The 20,851-nt window shown below is 42.7% G+C and overlaps 1 protein-coding gene across 1 annotated transcript in view; it reads left to right on the top strand.

Annotated features, from left to right (window-relative positions):
* Chmp4c (charged multivesicular body protein 4C) overlaps nucleotides 1–14,931 on the top strand; it is a 31,013-nt gene extending 16,082 nt beyond the window's left edge. Inside the window, exons 2-5 of the mRNA XM_034515929.2 lie at nucleotides 4,410–4,587; nucleotides 6,224–6,338; nucleotides 8,751–8,904; nucleotides 9,107–14,931. Coding sequence (XP_034371820.2) covers nucleotides 4,410–4,587; nucleotides 6,224–6,338; nucleotides 8,751–8,904; nucleotides 9,107–9,168 — 509 coding nt within the window. The 3' untranslated portion in view covers nucleotides 9,169–14,931. The remainder of the gene's footprint in view (nucleotides 1–4,409; nucleotides 4,588–6,223; nucleotides 6,339–8,750; nucleotides 8,905–9,106) is intronic.
* Nucleotides 14,932–20,851: the final 5,920 nt, after the last annotated feature.

The following is a 20,851-nucleotide window of genomic DNA, read 5'->3' as shown; positions in this document are numbered from 1 at the left end:
GAACAGATCACAAAGCTTCTCTTGTATCAAATTGTTTTTCCTGATTTTCAAGAGCAATCTGTGTAATCTGTAGATTTTTAAAATAGTAAAGATGTCATAATTATTAATGGGAACCTAAACATTTCATTAAAAAATAAAGGCCACCCTTGTGACTGTACATGTTGCTGAGTTTTCAATCAGCGTAGACCCTGTAGCAGCTGGATAAGAGAGTGGCGACATACTGGCATTCTACTTCCAGAATGTTGGGTAGAGATCTGAAGTTTAGCTTCTCAGGAGACTGTTGTGCTTATGGAAATATGGAGATGTTTTATTATATTGTGTTCATGTTGGAAGTCATCCTAGAAGCAATGGGTAGTTTATTAATGGTAATTACAAATAAGATGTACAAACTCATTATTGGGAATGTGATATAGATAATTATTATTTAGTTAAGGAGTATATAAGGTAGTCTCATAATGTATCATTAATTCCTGTAATTCCCCAGTCTCAATATAAATCTCGAGAATCTCAAACTGAACTTTGACACAAGAGAATGACTTTCCCAAGAGCAGATATTTGCCAAGTCACAGAAAACTCCCACTCCAAGCTTGAGGGCCGTATGTTTTTCATGGTATTGTTATTATACAGATCCAGAAAGTTTTGGCATTTTCCAATTAATACTCTTTCCTTGCACCTCCTGTAAAGCTAATACTATTGCTTTCTCTTGGTATTCTTTGATGATTAAATCAGAAAATCTAAATCTCATAAATTACTTAACCCCAGTCTGGCTGACATAGTCACTTTTCTCTTGCTGTGATGAGACACCATGACCAAAGCATCTCTTATGAAATAAAGCATTTGATAGGGGTGGCTCACAATTTCAGAGGCTTACTCCATGATGTGGAGCTTGGCAGCACACAGACAGACCCGGTACTGGAGAAGTAGCTGAGATTCTACACACCAAGCCTAAAGCAGAGAGAAAGAAACTAGGCCTGTCACAGGCTTTTGCAACCTCAAATCCAGCCCCCAGTGATGTAGTTCCTCCAACAAGGTCACACTTCCTAACCGTTTGATCCTTTCGAACAGTTCCACTCTGTGGTGACTAAGTATCCAAATATTTGAGCTTATGGGGCCTTTCTTATTCTAGCCACCATACTGAAATAGATAGAATTCTTAGTTTTTGTTGCATATTTTGTTAATTATGTGCCAGCAGCTGGGGTGGGTGCTGAGGAAATAGGCTCATAACGAGCTCTATCTTGGACTGGAGAGATGGCTCAGTGGTTAAGAAGTACTGAGTGCCCTTCCAGAGGTCCCGAATTCAATTCTCAGCAACCACATGGTGGCTCACAACTATTTGTAATGGGATCTGATGCCCTCTTCTGATGTGTCTGAAGACAACAACAACAGTATATATATATATATATATATATATATATATATATATATATATATATATATCTTTTTAAAGGGCTTATAAGCACAGGAGAGGTGGGGTGGAACAGGCTTTGTAAATGACCACAGACGGGTGCCATAGATCAAGAGTAGTTTTGAATCCATGCACTGAGTGATAAGAAAAGGGTCATCTGTCCTTTCTCGCTGTGTGCTGAGAGTCCCTCTCCCAGCCTGGTCATTAATGTGCTCAGCCCTATGTAAGTGTGATATTATAACAAGGACTTTAGACCAGTTAATTTTTTAAAAAAAAATAGTACTAAACAGTCCCTAAAGGACAGGTTATACAAGTAAGACCTGTTCTCTTTATGCTGTTTATCAAGGGTTCCAAATGTGAAAGTTGACTCCCAAAAGGGAAACAGAGACACTGTCCTCCAGCTGGGCAGGTTGAGCAGTGTGCAGGGGAGCACAGAGGAACCTTAGGATTTTCAAAGAAATCAAAAAGGTGGCAAACTCAGAGGGAAGCCTTTAACCCCACATGCAGGAATCACCAGCTGTGTATTATGCCCTGCCATGGCAGGAAGGCATGACTCTTCCTCCATGGAAGCACAATCTTCTCTGAGAGCTATTTTATATCATAAGAACACACAGCAAACTATTCTCTAATCTTTAATTGACAAATGTGAACCTGTAGAAGACGATGAGAGTTCTGAGAGAAGGCAGCTGTATGAACAAAAAGTATCATAATAAGCAAAGCAAGCGATGGGCCCGGGAAAGAGAGAATGTTGGGAATAAAAGATTTTAAAAACCAAAGTTATGTTTTCATGCAGGAAGACTGAGGAGGCTGCTGTATCTATAAAGCAAGAGCATCGTAGTCGGCAACTAGAAGGCTGGGAAACATTCTTAGAAATTAAAAACACCACCCAAGTTGTGGCGGTATGTACTAATATCAACACAGAAGGCAGAATAAGGAAAATCCAAAGTTCAGTGCCAGCCGGGAGCACACTAGGCCCTGTCTCAGACAGCACAAACAGCTTCTTTCTGACTTGAATCCAGCAGAAAGTCTCCTGCAAAGAAGCACCTTGAGAACAATAAGGGATGTTCTGTTATCAAGGAGGTGTCAGCATGCACCATGAATATTCTTAAGCACATCCACAAGTAGCCTTCAAGGTGTGTACCTCTCAGGCACTCAGAGAAGTCAGTAACATTGCAACAAAAGAATTGAGGGCTTCAGAAGTGCACATTGATACCAGGCTCAAGACCAGAGGCATAAGGAATGTTCCACGTGTATCTGTAGGTCTTTGTCAGATAATTTAATGAGGATGAGAGTTCCCCAAGCAAATTATATACTTTGGTAACTTGTGTTCCTGTAACCATGTTAAAAAAAATCTGTACAAGTTCAGTGTGGATGAGAAGCAACTACTGTGCCTAACTTATAAAACTGAAATGCAAACTAATCCCACAACAAACAAAAAAGATTTTTAAAAAGTCAGCAGAAGTGTATATAGCTGAAGCTAAGCTAGGAATCTAGAAAACAAAGTCAAGAAGGCACCCTAGAACTATCAAATACAGACATGTTGACTATATTTAGGACAGAGCCAAAAAGCCAGTATTGAGACTTACAGGGATTTCAAACGAGAGAAAGCAACCAAGCAACCAACTAACCAACAAGACAATGTTCACTAAGGGGGCAAAGATGTAGCTAATTAAATAAAAACAAATAAGGGATTCAGAAAAAAGTTCATAGAAACAATGGAGAAGGAACAACAACAACAACAAAATAACAGAAGGCCATTTTCTTGAGCTGAAGGAAGACCTGATTCTACAACACAAAAGTATTCAGCCGCCAAAGCGGGAAGAGGCACCGCCATGTCTGCACATCTGCACTGGATGGTCTTGCGGAACTTCATGTTCAAAAGGAGGAACCAGATGGCACAGCGCTGACCTTAGTAATCTGAAGGCCCGAAACTCCTTGTGCTACAGTGAGCAGATTCACCGCCAGACTGTGGGAGTTGAGCCCGCGGCATCATCTCAAAGAAGGTGGTGGAGACCGAGATCAGGCCAGGGACAGCCAGCCGCTTCCTAAGTATGGGCCACCATCAACTAGAATGCCTATGCGACCCTCAGCAGCACCAGGCACGTGGACTGCAAGGAAAAGTGCGGCTCTGGTCTGTGCATGGCCGTTTGCAGTCAGTGCCATCCCCACAGCCTGTGGCGAGAAGGAGGAGGAGGAGGTGGGAGGTGGGGTTTGTGCCGGCTAGGACGCCTGAGCCCCATGCCTCAGAAACAAGAATGAATTCTGACCTTCCCAGTCCTGGGTGTGGGGAGTTTGGAGGATTCTGTGTTTGGTGAGAATACTCATTGGATGGCTAAAAAAAAAAAAGTGATGCCTACAGTCACTTAAAAAAGAAAAATAGAGCCTATTCATACACTGGTGAACGCTCATTACTTGTAGTCAAGGGCCATCGAGCTCCTGAGCAGCGCGGCAGCTGTATTGATTTCATGGACTCTGACGTCACATGCAACCTTAGGGCCGTCCCAGTTCAAATCAAGGTGTTGAGCTCAGAACTTTAGGTTCCAGCCTCCGGAACCTGCCTGCCTTTAAGCAAGTCACTTCTCTTCTTTGGGTCTTGGTAAAGGGTCTTAAAGACCCTTTAAGAAAGCAAGGCTAGATTTGACAGTCATTAAGTTCCTTTCCTCTTGTGAAGACTGGTTTTCTTTTTACTATTGTATGGCTTTTCTTAATGTTTTTAACCAATGCTCTCTCCCAAATCCAGCACTGGCACAAATATTTCTGTGGCATATTTTGTGAATATGAAAGTTGACTTCCCATCCTCTTACACTTGGAAGAAAGAATCTCAGGGTGTTTGAGAGAGAATAGCTGATGTAGAGACTTGGCGACAGATGTTCCCCGTAAGTGTCATTTACAGGTTGTCCTCAGGTTTCAGCAGATCTGCCGCCATGCATCATGCTTGGTCGGAACCCCTTCAGTAAGTGTAGCTGTTTCTTCTGATACAAACCTTGGTTTCTTCCTGATTTAGCTGCCTTGCAGGCACTGAAAAGAAAGAAGAGGTTTGAGAAGCAGCTCACTCAGATTGACGGCACCCTTTCCACCATTGAGTTCCAGCGAGAAGCGCTAGAGAACTCACACACCAACACTGAGGTCTTACGGAACATGGGTTTTGCTGCCAAGGCCATGAAAGCGGTTCACGAAAACATGTGAGTGACCCAGACTCCTTGGTCTTAGTGCTGAGAAGAGTCTTTGAAATTGTATGGTGATTTTGGTAGAACTAGGTCACTATTGGATGGAATGTGTTCTCAGAGGTAGTTTAAAACTTACAGGACATAATTATATATATATATATATATATATATATATATATATATATATATATATGAATCATGCTTTCAATATTTCTCAGTTCATTTGTGAAATTCAACTGTAATTCTATAATTTTAACAATGCTAACATCAGCGAAGGTGTTAGAACTGTGGAATAGCATTTGACAGACTTTGTTGGGTATCAGAATTATCTAAGCTGTTCACGAACATGCCTCCCTGGACAAGACAGATATTAGACCTTTTGTTTTTAACCAAGTTCTCCAGGCTGGGGCTGACACTTCCTTATAGTTGAAAACCACTGACACACATTACAGGGACCAGGGTTTGTAGTTTTCTGGTGGTAATCTCATTCCCACAGTTTCCTCAGCTGTAAGTTCTTGCTTACTTCCTCTGCTTGGTGTGAAATTCACTGAGATTCTAGATAGGTGGGACACAGTTTCTGCTCCAGTCTGAGATCCGGTAAGGTGCACTCGGTCTGCATTCACAGTGGGAAATGCAGACCTGGGACCTGGTCCTCTGCTGATTAGGGACAGTGAGAGTAGACTCCTGTCTAAGAGAGCATAAGAGGAACAGACACGGTTCCAGAGGATGGGAAGAGGTGACGATAGTGCCTGGGGTTGTGTTTATCTCAAGAGCATCTTCTTGCCTTGCATACTAACTCATTAAGCAGCTGCCATTCTGTCACTGCAGAGATCGTTAGCAAGTGGCTGGACTCCCAGTCCCCCATGGTTGTGGTAAGCTGGTTGCTGACTGAAGTGGATTGCATAGTTTGGCTGTGTCTCCAGGTCCCTTAGAAGCATCAGACAGGACTGTGCTTTTGGAGATAAGTTCAGATGCGCAAGAATGGAGGCCCCATTGCTTCCCTCCAGCTAATCAGCCTGCCTGGTTCCGAGCTGTAGGAGTGGTTCAGAAACACTGTTATAAAAACAAGATGGAACGTGGCCCGTCCACTGAGACTAACCTTCATGCAGCTGTCTTGAGCCTGGACCTGCCTGCCTTCATTTGCCTTCATTGGCCTCCGTGAGGGCATGCTGAGTCAAATCCTTCCAATTTAGCTCCCACACATTGTCTATAGGGGAAAACCTTCAAGGAGCAAGCATTCCAGAGCCACTGTCTTACAGAAAGTTCCAGCGTTTGGTTGCTTCAGGAATGGCTGCCGAGAGCTGCCTTGTCGTCTCTGTCACGGCCGTCCTCAGGAACGAAGCACACAGAGGCACCACACACACTCTGCTACATGCACTTCCCAGATTGATCCACAAATAATGTTAATCACAGTTATTTTAGTGATTCTTGGAGGTAGAAGGTAATATTGAAAATGCATGTAACTGTGTGGGATTACTAAAGTTTTGACAAGAAAATGATTTTTTTTGAATTGATGAATGTTGGATCAGGAATTTTATGGTGTTGAAGTGGTTAAAGAATATATGTGACATTAACTGCTTTTCCTATGGAATCAAGTCTAGATTCATAATTGTAAGATGAAATCCTAAAATCCCAACAAAATGCTTCCCAGGGATCTCAACAAAATTGATGACTTGATGCAAGATATCACAGAGCAGCAAGACGTTGCCCAAGAAATCTCTGAAGCATTTTCTCAAAGGGTTCAGTTTGCTGATGGCTTCGATGAGGTAGGTGCACTACGAAAGAATGTGGAACTGTGGCTGCTATGGAGGGCAGCCTCCTCTCACGGAGAGCAGACGGTTTGCTCGTTGCTGAACAGATAAATGATATTTATTGGAAGTGAGATTTCAAGGAGGGAAATGAGGTGTTAGTAGCTGACTTCAAGGAAAGATGACTAGTTTGGGAAACAGCTTCTTAATTAGGTTTCCAGCTATTAAGGAAAAAGAAAACAGCCTGTGATTATGTAAAGTTAGTGACTTTTAATGGTTGCAGTATAAATAGTCGCATTATGAGGGATCATGTGCTCTCACATCTGGCCAAACAGAGCAGACGGTGTCACTCTGTAAGCAGCAGATGGATTGGGCTCTGTGGCTGTTAAATTAGGAGTTAGGCTGCTTGCGTTCATTACTCAGTCTATAAAACAAGTAATTGTGTAATTGTGCAGTGGTATTATTTACACTCCCATTCCATTTGTATTAATCAGTCCAGGAAGACTATAGTTACCTTGGTGGTGCCCACAATGAGAATCTTAGTGATTCCATTCCTACACATATCCAGGATGAGGACATTGTTAGGCACACTCCCAAGGGCCTGAGTAGCCCAGCTTCCTGTTTCTAGGTCCTATGGCAGGATGAGTCTAACAGGTCAAGATGTGGCCTATGGCATCTTAGAAAATGGCAGTTTGCTGCTGGTGATGCCAAAAAATGGTTTGGGTCTGGGACTGGAGAGAGGTTCAGAAAACTTGTTACCTTTGTAGAGGACGTGCGGTTCTGGTCCCAGCATTCAGAGTGGATCAAAATCCTCTGCACTGCAAGTTCTATGGAATCTGATGCCTCTTCTGACCTCTGTTGGCACCTGGTACACATGTGCTACACATGCGTTTATTAGACAATATGTGTAAGGCATTGGCAAAATACAGCCTGTAAGTCCGTCCTGGCTATCTTTGTGTAACCCTCTAAGGATGATGTGCGCTCTCTTGAACTATAGGAAATAAGAAATAAGATCTGTTACTAAGGAGGTATCTGACCTGCAAAGCCTAAAATACTACTGTCGGGATGTAGAAGTGCATGAGAGTTTTGAGTTCAAGGTCAACCTTGGGCCACGTAGCGGTGTCAAAGCCAGCCTGAGATATATATATCTATGTCAAAACAAATAACAGCAACAAGACAATCAAATACAAGGTGCATGCATATATGCATACATTCAAGCATAGGCTCCCCCTTGATGTAGGGCATACTGATTTACCCTTGCTCTGACCAGGAATGCCATCTCAGTAAATCTGTTGAGTGATGGGTGAATAAATAATTGGATGGATATACAGTTATGATAGATCTTTTCCGATAGTTCCCTGTTGAAAGACTACACTTTCTAGCTTCCCTTGAGACCAATGAGAGGAAATGTAACATACATGATCTGGTCTTTTCCGCCCCTATGAGGGGGGCCACCGTCCATCTTCTGTAGGCATTTTGCCCATTTTCACACATGGGTGACAAAGATGCCCCCTTGCTGTGAATAAACCTGGTCCTGCCTAAGTTAGACCAAGCCTCTCTCTACCTTCTGTCTCTCTACAGTTTCTATCTCTGACAACCTCTGACACATAATGAAATTTTCTTTGGATTCCTGCTCACTTCTGGCAGGCTGATGTAAGCTGGAGAGCTTCGCAAGTTAGGTAGGTGTGCACTATCTCAGATTAGGCAAGAGGTGACCCATATCCATAAGGTCTCAGCTGCCATTAGAGTTCTACAGGTGCTATTGAGCCAGACTTTGAGGAGCCACTATAAAGAAAAAAAAAATACACTACACTAGTTTTGAAGTTTTCCTAACACAAACACATGAGCGGGGTACATAGTCCAGTGGTTGAGTGCTTGTATAGCGTGAACTGCTGTGTCCCATCCCCGGCACTGAGAACAAAATCACCTAAACACACAATTTACATTGACTTGGATGATTTGATAAAAGAACTATGCTATTTTTTTAAAATTTCTGTACAATATATTTTTTGGTATGCCGGTTTTATTTTCAATAGCATTAACTCAAGTATAAATATTTATTTCCTCTAATTAAAGTTTCAGAAATTCTCAACAGGAGAGAGAAAAAATGAGCATACTGGAAAACTAACAATCACGGTGTGAATTTCCAGAACCGGAGGAGATTATATATTCAGCACAAGTTACTTGAATAGCTGTTTACTGAAGTATTATAAGATCAACTACGACAAATTTGTACAACCCAAAATATTCATTTCTAATCATTGCTCAGTGTTGCAAAAAAGAAAAAAAAAAGATTAGTTTTAAAATAAATATTCCGTTTCACTGGGTTCCCACATATCAATCAGGTAGCAGATGTTCTCCTTGTTCTGTTTAGGGAAACCCACCCCCTGAAACATGAGCTCTGTAATTCTTTCTTTCTTCCGTGTTCAGGATGAGCTTCTGGCAGAACTTGAGGAATTGGAGCAGGAAGAATTGAATAAGAAGATGACAAGCCTGGAGCTTCCAAGTGTGCCTTCCTCGTCCCTCCCAGCACAGCCCAGTAGGAAGGCCAGCATGCCCTCCTCCATGCACCGGTCTCGAGCAGGTCTGTTTCCTGCCCCTAGACCTGTGCTCTCCTAGGTTCCTAAGATAGTAGCCAGGTCTGTGCTTTCAGTACTTAGTTATGTCTGATGTTTATAAATTATATGTAATTCCTACGTCTTTTCTATGCTGAAATGACTACTAATGACTAATGACTAATTGCTGATTAAGACTAATGACTGGTTTTCTTCCCTCTTCTGTTCTAGCATCTTCCAGGAGGGCAGAGGAAGACGATGACTTCAAGCAGCTGGCAGCTTGGGCCACATAAGCTACAATGTGAAAAATTTGACACCTAAGTTATTGAACTGCACATAAGACATAAATGCTTTTGCAAAGATCAGAAATTAGCAGAGACCTGTTTTATATGAATTATTGTCTTTAAAGTAACAGTTAAGCTACAGTCAGGGATGGAAAGGGGACAGTAGCATTATAGGAGATTCTTCCAGGTTGATGGAGTTGGGACTTGTCTACCTGCTTTATTTACCACTGTGTTTCTAGCCCTGGTACATAGTTGACTTTTGTTTTGTTTTTTGTATATATGCATTGAAAGCAAACTGAATTTTACTGACATTTAATACATATTCCAATTTATAAGCCATCCCAAGGAATACCTAGCATAAGTGAGGGGAAAATGTCTATGCAAATACAAGGTAGCTGTGTGCATCCAGGTCACCTGCAGTAAAAACACATACATGGCTAGAACAGACTTGTTTTAGTGAGTCTATGTATACATAGTTTCACAGCTGAAAATCTTCAGGGAGCTTTCCTTTAATTGATGTTCATTCTGCCAATTGAGTTTTGAGTGGGGCAGTGGGTGAATCTCCCCAAATACCTGAAGGCAGTGACAGCTTAGTGTGCTGAGCAGGACTCTCCAGGGTGTGATCAGCACTTGCAGGCTGCTCCCAACACTGCTCATTCTCTTCTGTTTTGTGTTCTTTTGTACTTCAACAGAAACAAAACAAAAAACAAAATCCAAACACTTCACAGCATGCACTTTGCAAATATATTAAAATCCTGCCAATTAAAAAATATATATCTTGAGTAAAATTTTTCCTATAATTATCTTTAAATGAAAATAAATTATAAACTTAGGTGTCATGTATGCCATATCATAGCAGTTAAGTGTCAAATCCCATGATGTATGGTGTTCTGGTGTTTCCTCCACCCATTTGAACAACGCTGCCTGTGGATTGGGAAGAGTCCCAGGCTTCACGTACACAGTCTTTGACCACTTGTTTCCGGTTTGGAAGTCTGAGTGTTGTGCTGGATGATCCCAGGGCTCCCATTCTGCCACAGGTGCTTGGCATTCTTTCTGCCCCGCAGAGCATACATACCAAATTCTCCTCATTCTCTAAATTCTGGCTAAAATTTTCTATCTTGGGAAACTTTTAAAATCTTCTCCCTGTATACTTGTTTGGTTTTTTTTCCCCACCCTGCTTACTCTCATGGCATTTTTTTTTTCATGCTCTGTATCACACACCTAACCTGAGGGCTTTCTCCTGATGGTCTATGGTAAGGTGAGGGGTGAGGCTCCATGTCTTTAGTAGTCTATTTCCAGGGCTCTTCAAAATCTCTCATATACAGCAAGCAGTCTGTCAATATTTCCTCAGTGCACAACAACCAATAGATTGACAGGATTTACCTTCTGCCCTTAAATAATTATCAGATTGGACCAAGCCTGTGAAGCAAAAGTGAAACAAGAGTGTTGGAGTAAAGCAACAGGACTTAACTTAGACACTGAACTAAAGACAGCACTGGACAGTGATGCCTAAGAGAAAGGAGACCCATGTGGTAAACACACCTAGTGACCTGGCTCGCTGAAGGAGAACTGGACAGAGCCAGATGATTTTGGTGAGTTTATTTTTGTTGGGAAAGGGTCCTAGAAAAGAGACTGTTATAGAGACAGGTAGATTCATCTGTACAGGAAGGAGTAATCTATAGAATAAATGTTTGAATGTCCTCTAGGGCACATTTACAATCCTACCTCCATGATGGTGGATATCTTAGTTAGGGCTTTACTGCTGTGAATAGACACCATGACCAACGCAGCTCTTCTAAAGGACTATATTTAATTGGGCTGGCTTACAGATTCAGAGGTTCAGTTGATTATCATCAAGGCAGAAGCGTGGCAGCATCCAGGAAGGCGTAGCTTGGGAGGAGTTGAGGGTTCTACATCGATCTGAAGGCCTCTGGAAGAAGACTGTTTTCAGGAATCTAGGAGGAGGGTCTCAAAGCCCATCCCCACACTGACGCACTTCCTCCAAGAAGGCCAGACCCACTTCAACAGGGCCACACCTAATAGTGTCACTCCCTGGGCCAAGATTATTCAAACCACCCAAATGGGTTTTGTCAGTTGGCCCTTTAAAGGACATGTTTGGGTCACAAGAGCAGGACCTCAGTGGTGGGAATAGTGATCTTACGAAATTTGAACGTGTGGGAGCTTGTTTGTAAACTTCATTCATGCAGGAAGATGGGCTAAGGAGAAGATGTCTAAAAAAAAAAAAAAAAAAAAAAAAAAAAAAAAAAAAAAAAAAAAAAAAAACGCAAGGTGAAATGCTAGACATTAAACCTATAGCAACTGGGGGGAAAAACTACCTCAAACAGCCACTAATTTCAACAACCCGGACAATTAAGGATTTAGTGTTCAGTTGGCTTGATTTTGATGATTATAGTTATTGGAGATAAAAAAATTAACTGTTGAATAAAAATGTGTATGTATCTAACAACAACAAAAGCCTACCAACGGAGGTATTAACAGCTAAGTCACTGCAGAGGAAAAGAGGTGTAAGCAAAGGCACAGCAAGAGATACAACTGCAAACAGACAAAACAACAAGAGACGGGGCAAATTGAAAAGAACAGAGAAAGAGTGCATTGTAGGATCATATTAAGCCACCTAGCAGTTGGAGTCCTAGCCTGGGGTGGCTGGGCCAGATAAGTGAGTTAGGGGGAACCGGATAAAACATATTTACAAAAGGCTCTGCCTAACTTTCTGGAAGAAATAATGGTCAAACTTAAAATCTGACAGAAGGATAAAGTTACAGCTTAATAAGATTCAGCAAAACTGACAATCCATTTTCTGCTGCTGTAACAATACCTGAGACTGGATAAATCACAAAAGACCTAATTTGACTTACAGTTTGCTAGACTGTCCATGTGCACAGTGCTGACGCTGGCGAGGGTTTCTTGCTGCACAGTAACCTTAGAGCTTGGAGTGTGAGTAAGTGGGATCCCCCTTCTTAGACAGCTTCACACCCAGGACCTCTGTAATCATACCTCCTGGAGGTCCTGCTCCTGCATACGATTACCATGTGCATCTGAGGGTTCTTTGTTACTGTGAACTTTGAAGGGACCCATCTAAACCACAGCAATACCCCAAGCAGAAACAAGAATCACTGTAGACATTTAAAATGTTAAGCCTCAAGAGTAAGATTTGAGATGCTTTGCTTTGTCTTCCACCTGATTAAACACAGGATCCACAGGCCTGATGGTGCAGCTAGCCTTCTGGGTCTACACAGTCTCTGTCAGACCTGTGAAAGAAGCTTGTTTAGAGTAGATTTTAATTATGTTTAATTTTAGCTAATTAAAAACTGTTTCTCAATACATTTATTAGAAATACTGTAGAATTTCAATAACTTGGCTCTGCCTTTTGTAAATACGTTTTCTTTATGTCTCTGTCTCTCTGTCTTTCTGCTTCCCTCCCTTGTTTTCTCTGCCTGAAGTTCTGAGTCAGAGCCTCACTGTGCGGCACACGAGATCACTTTATGCCTCAGGCTAACCTTCCTTCCTCTTGCTTTGGCTTCTGAAGCCCTAGCACTACAGGGATGCATTGCTGTTGCCAGAGCTAGGAAAACCATCTGTGGTAGAAATTTGCAGCCGACCTGAGATGCACTCTAAATGTAAGATACCCATTGGGTTTCAAAGACTTGGTGTAGAGAACTGTAAAATATTTCATTAATAATTGTGAAGTGGAAACTTCCGGTTTCTTTGGAAAGTCAGTTGGGTCGGATGGTGTTTTGCTGTGGCAGACACGTGAAGGGGTGTTTTCTTGAAGTGGACACAGGTGAAAGGATGTTTTGCTAAAGCAAACACGTGAAAGGACGATGGATGAAATTCTGCGCTAACAACACACATGTATTGTCTCACCTTACATTTCATTGCTGAGCTCCGCTTGTCATGAGTTCATAAAAACAAATGCACCAAAAAACTTCTGGTGCTGCTCTGGCAGCTTCTTGCTGTGTCCGGGGACTTGGGCCAGTTGGCAGAATGATGATGTTAGCTGATACAGACTGAAGACGTGTGGTGAGGTAAGACCCGTGGAGGGCACGTGATGTTTGGAGGGAGTATAAATAGGACTTAGTGAACAGTGGCAGGGGCTTGCTTGCTTGCATAGCTACCTCAGCAACGCTTCCTTGGTCTCAAGTGTTCACTGATCTTCACTTTGTTGAGAGAGGCACCACAGAGAGTTTGGAGCCTGTGTCTACTGAACTGCTGATATACCCCTGAAGTGTTTGCGAGTGGATTGAGCGGCTGCTGCTGATTTCTGTGAACTGAACTGCTGATTTCCTGGTAACACATATCTGATTTACTCCAAACAATAATTTCTAAACAGGTCCACTTCCCCTGTATCCTAATAACCTTTCTTGTCTACTACCTTTGGTGTGTGGTGGGCTAGAGAGTTTAAAGCATTTAAGAACCCCTATTAAAAGTAGGCTTTGAGAAAAATTAAAGTCTACATAATTGTATATTGATCGTATGCAGAAATACTATTTTAAATTAATTGCATTAAACAAAACACATTATTGGAAATTTATTCTATTTCTTTTTTATGTTTCAAAGTTGTTTTTTTAAATTAAATTATGTTTTAAATTTTGTTTTATGTGCATTGCTGTCTTTCCTGCATGTGTGATGGTGACAGATGCTCTGGAACTGGAGTTAAAGACACTTGTAAGGTATCATGTGGGTGCTGAGGACCGAACCTGAGCTGAGCCATGTTCCTAAGCCCTCTGTTTTTTTTTTAATGTGTAATTCCTGAGAAATTAAAAACTATGAATATGGTCTCATTATGTTTCCATTGTTTAGTTCTGGGTAAGACCAGCTCCTGTCTATCATTGAGGCTCCAGGTAATATATGAACTGAGTCTCTAAAATGCCAAAGTACAACAAAGAAGTTGTTCCTTTTTTTAAACTATAAATGATATTACCCTGAAAGAAACAAAAATACTTTGAAATGAATCCCTGTTGACATTTTGGAGTGAAGGAGGCATGACAAAAGCCAACGACCCTAAATCTCAGGGCTGAGGCTATGACAGGCCACTGTGGCAAAGCATTCTCAGCCTAGAAAAACTGTCACAAGATGGCACATTCTGGGATACTCAGGGCTGCAGTGGGAGACCTCAGGCTTTGTGTTGTAAGATATACATCCGAGATAGTATAAGAACAAGCCCAAGCTAGTGCTGAGAGTCAAAGGGGATGCTCCCTGCAGCCACAGCCAAGACACTGCTGTCTCAGGGTGGCCAACTTCAGGGAACACGATTGCTGTCATTTGAGCAGGTGTCAATATCGCTCATATAGTTCCTGATCCTCCAGAGTGGGAAAGCAAGATGGGCAGGGTGATAAAGCCCTATAACCAAGATGGCTGAAGAGGGACCTCCTGCCCATGCAAAACTTCATCCACCTCACGCCGTGGTGTCCGGACTACAGGGAGGAACAGCTTAATCCTGATTGTAATATTTTATTCCTTGGAAAACAGAATCAGAGCATTGGCTTACTTAGTGGAAACTGAATTAGCAAGGGGGTTAGACTTCACAATGACATCTGTCTTACTACACACAGTAGATAGTGTGGTAAAGCTTGCAAGCTTAGCAAGAATAAAACAAACTACCCTGCCCACGGGGATTCGATGAGACCCTAGAGAAGGGGGCGAAAGAATGAAGGGACAAGAGATACAAAGGAGGAGAGCAAGTCTGGGGTTTTGACCAAGCTCTCTTTCAGGGTCAGGTTATAAAGACACAGCAAAATGGAAAGTTTAGGTGTAGAGTGAAAAATTATAAAGGCCATTTTATGAAATATGTGTAGATTTCTTTGCCCTTAGACCTGGGCAAAAAAGTGCAGATTCCAGAACGAGGAACTGAAAATAAGATTTCAGGCCTTCACTTTCCCCGGGGCACATTCTGGGTGGAGGACATTATCCCCTGAATCAAGCCTCAGGCAGTAGGCCCGCCTATGGGTGGAAAAGACCCAAAGCAGGAAGACACATTCCTGACCATAAAAAATACAAGCCATCTAGGTGGGGCTGTGACTGGAGGAAGTGAGAAATATTTTGTAATGACGGTATAGGGGACAGTGACTTGGTAAGACCACATTTTTGAGAAAATGATTGTACTGAGTAATTTCCATGGCCATTAACCTTTCAGGGTGGGTTTCTCTGGAATGTTTCACTGTTCTTGGTTACCCCTCCCTCCCTTGGTCTTCCCAGTGCTATGTTCAAAATTTGTAAAACAACCAATCACGTGTAACCTCGCGAAAATGCAACCAATCATGTGTAACCGTGCAAAAAAATGCCTTTCTTTCCCCACCCCATGCTATAAAAGACCCCTTAGACCGCCATTCGAGGCCAAACCTTGCTCTTGGAGCTAGAGAGCTTGTGGTTTGACCTCCAGCCAATTTCCTTAATAAAGCCCCTGCTGATTGCATCCAGGCATAGTTTCTTGTGATCTTTGGGTGGTCGTGATTTTCTGAGACTTGAGGAAGGGTCTCCCTAGTATGGGGGTCTTCATAGGCAAGAGTCATTGCCTAGGGCCATCCCACTATCGAATCCTCATTGTCTAAGTAAGACCATCTCACTGTGCGTATCGGCTTCCAGGAAATACCAGATGTTCTTTAAGTTCCTGGGATCAGAGGGAGACCCTTTCTTAACCTTGTACTGACCAGGCTTTCCAGAACAGCAGGTAATTTCCTGGTTTTGGTTCCTGGCAACAAACCACAAAGATGCAAAGACTAATAACAGCTTCAGGACATAAACAGATGACACGATAGTTAATTTCTGTATCCTCTCCCCACTTTCTTTCTCTTATCTACTTAATTTAAGACAGTTGTTAATGTTTCTGAGGGAGAAGGTGCTGCTTAAACTAGCTGGGCTCCTTCCCCATCTTCTGACTCACTTATATCATTTGTGTTTTGGCTCAGTAGAAGCTTCATTGCATTATATACAGAACACTTGAGCTATTTTTAAAAAGAGAACAACCCTGAGGACTGTGCAGCCAGGGATGTAGAAACATTGCTCAGAAGACAGACTCACACTCTGAGCACACAGGACCTCTGACTAGGAATGCTGTTCCGTGATCATGGGGTTCCCAGTGGAGGAATGAGAGAGAAGACTGAAGGAGCAGAAAGGGTTTTCGGGCCCCATGAGGAGAGCAACAATACCAATCAACCAGAGCTCCCCGGGGTCTAAACCACCAGCCTGGGAGCACATAGGAAGGGACCCATGGCTCCAGCTGTATTTATAGGGAAGGATGACAGTGTCAGGCATAGGTAGGTGAGGAAGTCCTGGGTCCAGTGAAGGATGGACACCCCAGTGTGTGGGAAATCATGAGTGGGGAGGTAGGAGTGGGAGGGTGGGTGGGGGCATATCCTCATAGAAACAGGAGGAGGAGGGATGGGATAGGGGGTTCCTGGGTGGGAGGGAAATGGGGAAAGGGGATTACATCTGAAATGCAAATAAAACATCCAATTAAAAAAATAAAATGAGTAAATGTTGTGATATATAAATTATACCTCAATGAACTACCTTTTTAAAAATGAACATACCATTTTGTATTCTACATTAATTACAAAATAATAGTATGCATCTCTGTTGATATGATCAAGATAATCAGGTAAGACAAAGCCAAGCGCATCAGAATAGGACAAAATCAACAGGAAAAGAGCAAGAAGAGGCACAAGGAACAGATACGGACCCAGGTAGCATGCTTGTATTTACTGGGGGCTTTACATTTTATTGTTGGTTAGTTTAGCTAAAGGTTTATCAATTTTGCTTTTCCTTTCCAAAAAAAATTATTAACCAAATAAAATTTATTTATTTATTTTTAAAACATTAGCTTCTGCTTTTCTTTAAGTAAGTTTGTGTTTGTTTATTGTTTTTTCAAGACAGAGTTTCTCTGTGTATCCTGGAAGTCCTATAACCTGCTTCACAGCCTAGGATGGCTTTGAACTCAGAGACCTGTCTGCAGTTAGGTAAAGGAAAAGAAATGAGCAAACTGAAAGTTTACTGAAGTTAAAAAAAAACACAGGAAACAACTCAGTATTTGTATATTAAGTATTTATTATGGTTTGGACATGAGATATCTATTCCCCATGGATTCGTATGGAAGGTTTCCAGGAAGGTTCTGGAAATGTTAGGTAGGACCTATCTTAGGAAGTAGATGTTGGCTTAGCCTTTGAAGGTTTAGTCCTGGCTGGCTGCTCCCTTTCTTCCTGAGGGGATTCACCTCCTCCTGTACATGCTCTTGCAATTCAAAGAGCCAATCACTTCTCAACACTCCGAGACTAGGAGCCACAGTAAGTCTTTTTTTTTTCACTTTTAAAATCTCCCCTCCTGTGTTTTGGTCACAGATATACCCATGATCAATTTTATGTTCTCTTGTGATGGTAAAGAGAAGAATTTGCTAAGAGAGTCTCAGTAAATGAAACTCACTGCTGAAATTGAGAAGTAAATGGAAAGAATGAGCACTGGTTTAGCTGCTTCCATTCATAGCCGCGGTAATCAGTCATCTAAGATAAGTCTTGGGATGTATCTCCCCTAGGTCAGGCAAGCCCATGAAGTATGAGCTGCTCAGTCATCTGAAACCTTGGGACTTTTAATCCTTAGCCAGGCTGATTCTCTGTTGGGAGTTCTTTGCAGAATGTCATCTTATGCTGTTATTCATAGTAACCACCAGGGGGCACTCTAAGCCTATCATAAATGTTTCGGAAGGCGCACTGACTAAAATCTGTCTCCAGTTGTGGGAAATTGAGAACAGGTTGTATTTTATTAATTGGACTGTAAATGAAAATAGTCGTTTCAAAACGAGGCAATAGGGCAAACCATATAACTTAACGGAGTCTCTGAGAAAGTACGGTCTTTGAGGTGGCTTGTTTGCCTTCTCTCTTCTCTCATGACCGCAACTGCTGGGGTCAGGCTACATACAGGTGGCAGCGACACTTGAGAGTGCATCCCCACCTTCTACTACAGATGACTGGGGCTGTAGTAGTTGGAATATGATGCCCATGGTTAGGGAATAATTAATGGAAGACCAAGAAACCTTGATTAGATTTGAGCTTACTGTAACCAGCAGCCTCAGATGGCAGGCCTCCGGCTCCTCTTCGCAGAAGAGGCAGGACCTCGTGACTTTAGGCTTGGCTGAGAGAAAAACTGCCTACCTTACAGGGAGGGTACAGGCATTGCACCCTATCCCACAGTCTTGCCTTTCATCCTCGAAAGAATCCACTTAGGCGAGCATCCATTGTCTGCTCCTGTAAGCAGATATTCAGAAAGCTCCGCTCTGGATTGTGAGTGGCGGAGGTTGAGGCTGTATGTTTCCAGTTGCTGACAAACCGATCGTCACAGGATGGAGAGGCTTGAATCAGACACCTTTACAGGGCAGAATTCAAACACTCAGGGCTCTCAGAAGGCTACAATGAAGGCATGGCTAAGGTTGCGATCCTGTCTTCCAGTCTTCGAAGTTACCTTGCAGCTTATTATCATAGCCAGGAGATGGCGCTCTGCTTCAAACGAGGTTACACAGGACTACCCAGACAACCACGGGTTGTCTCATTAGGAGGCCTTTCACTTCAGCACATCAGGCAAAGCCATTCAAAAAAAACAGGGACATTTGGAAGCTAAGTCAACACCGCACTTGCTCTACGAGTCAGTTCATGTATAATTCTGTTCAGTATTTTGAGCTGTGTGAGTGTGTTGGAGGCTTACTTCTTGTCATTAATTAAAGCATGAAACAACCTGTATAGAAATATCTCTGAGCCTCTCTAAGCGTGGATTACTAATGAAGTCCTAGTGCGTGCCAGGCATCATATTAGGTGGTAGCCATGCAGTGCTAAAAAGCCAAGCTCTTACGTTCCCAGTTTGAGGTTTCATTTGTAAAATGAGCAGTCTGGAGTGGGATGATTAGGTTTGATGCTTGAGTCAACCAGGTGGGGTTGGTCTGTAAATCCCACAGTGGGTGTGGGAGAACTTCCTGAATCACTGGCATCCATGGAAATGATGGTCCTGGGAAAGAGTCTATGTGTTGTGGTCAGTTGGTCCAAGAACTTTCAGAAGTACTTTTGGTTATTAAACTTCTAAGTCCTTAGTACTTGTGAGTGGACTATAAAGTATTGATTGGCTGGGGCCTCAGGGTTACAAATATTATTAATTAATTAATTAATTAATTAATTTTGAGTCAGAGACTCAATATGTAGCCCAGGCTGGCCATAAACTTGTGATCCTTCTGCAGACTCCTGATTGTATAGCTTTCAGGCATGCACCCCTATGTTTGGCTCCAAATAGTCTATTTCTAAGTGTTCTCTTCAGGATTGTTCATATTTAATAAGTGTATATAGAGGCCCTGCAGAGAAGTCCTAATCTATTACATTTAGTCATGTGCTCCTTAGAGTCCATAATTGTGGATAGTTTTGGACACATGCAGCACAATCTGGTAAGTAGGTTGCAAGAGGACAGAACATGGTACTATAATGTTAGCTTCCTGGGTGTTCTGGGAATGTACCTTCCCCCCACCATGAGCAAGCCTGAGAGACCTTGTTTACCACAACAAGGTCAAGTAACAGGATCTAGGTGGAGTTACCCACCTTGGCTGCCCAGAACACAGAAGCAGAACTGCCCCTGGGCTTGCCTTGAGACATCTCCGGCCGTGACCTGGAACGAACTATGGATTATCCCACCCATCTGAAACCAGGAGGGGTTGTGGGTTGGGTCTTCCCCTTTAAATTGAGAGCTGAACATTAAAGCTTGGGGCCTTGATCAGAGAACTTTGTCTTGGCCTCATCTCTTCTCGCCCTCCTTCCCCCTTCAATTCCCAGCCCCCCTTTCAGGTGAACCCAGTTGACTTGTGGCCGAGGGCGGCTACATGGGAAGAATAGCCCAGATGGGAAAAATGCAGGTTTGGAGTTGAGGGCTGGTGGTGATCATTGATACGCAGAGAAGACTGGAGAAGTATTAGTGTCATCAAGGTCTTTGTTCATTGTAACACATGTCAAATACAAGTCCCACCATACAGCCTAACTAGACATCTTTGTGGATTACAGATTAAACTATATTGGTCTGTGGAGCTAGAAAGATGACTCAATGGATAACGAGCTTGCTGTGCAGGTGTGAGAACCTGCATTGAAATACTTAGGCCCACAGGAACCAGGCTGTGGGCGTGTACATCTGTAATGCCAGCATTCTTGTGCTGAGGCAGAAAGCCAAGGCAGGAGATTCCCTGCCAGCTTGTCAGGCAGCTGGCCTGGCACATGCAGCATGCATAACAAAGAGATGTTGTCTCCAACAAGGTGGAAGGTGAGAGCTGACAGGTGAGGTTGTCTTGGGACCTCCAGATGTGCAGTGTAGTGAGTGCGCTCGCGTGCACACGCGCGCGCGCGCGCGCGCGCACACACACACACACACACACACACCCCTGTACTCATACATAGGAACCAGAACACACACCAGTGAACATAATGCTCTGTTGTCCCACTTTTCCAGAACTCCAGGAAATAAGGCAGAGATCTCAGATTGTTGAGGGAAATGGGAAGAAATTCTTATTCTTAATTCAAATTGATGCTCTAAAGGAGCACTCTCCCGTTTTAGCAGAAGCTGGTGAAGAAAAAAATGTGGAAATGTGGATAGAAGGGCAGGCTCTAGTACAGCCAGGCTAGACAACCACAGACCCGAGCAAGGCCAGCAGGTGCAGACAGGT

The sequence above is a fragment of the Arvicanthis niloticus genome, chromosome 13 (assembly GCF_011762505.2).
Source record: "Arvicanthis niloticus isolate mArvNil1 chromosome 13, mArvNil1.pat.X, whole genome shotgun sequence".
NCBI lineage: Eukaryota > Metazoa > Chordata > Mammalia > Rodentia > Muridae > Arvicanthis > Arvicanthis niloticus.
The sequence above is the reverse complement of the archived record's forward strand: the minus strand, read 5'-3'. Positions and strand labels throughout refer to the sequence as shown.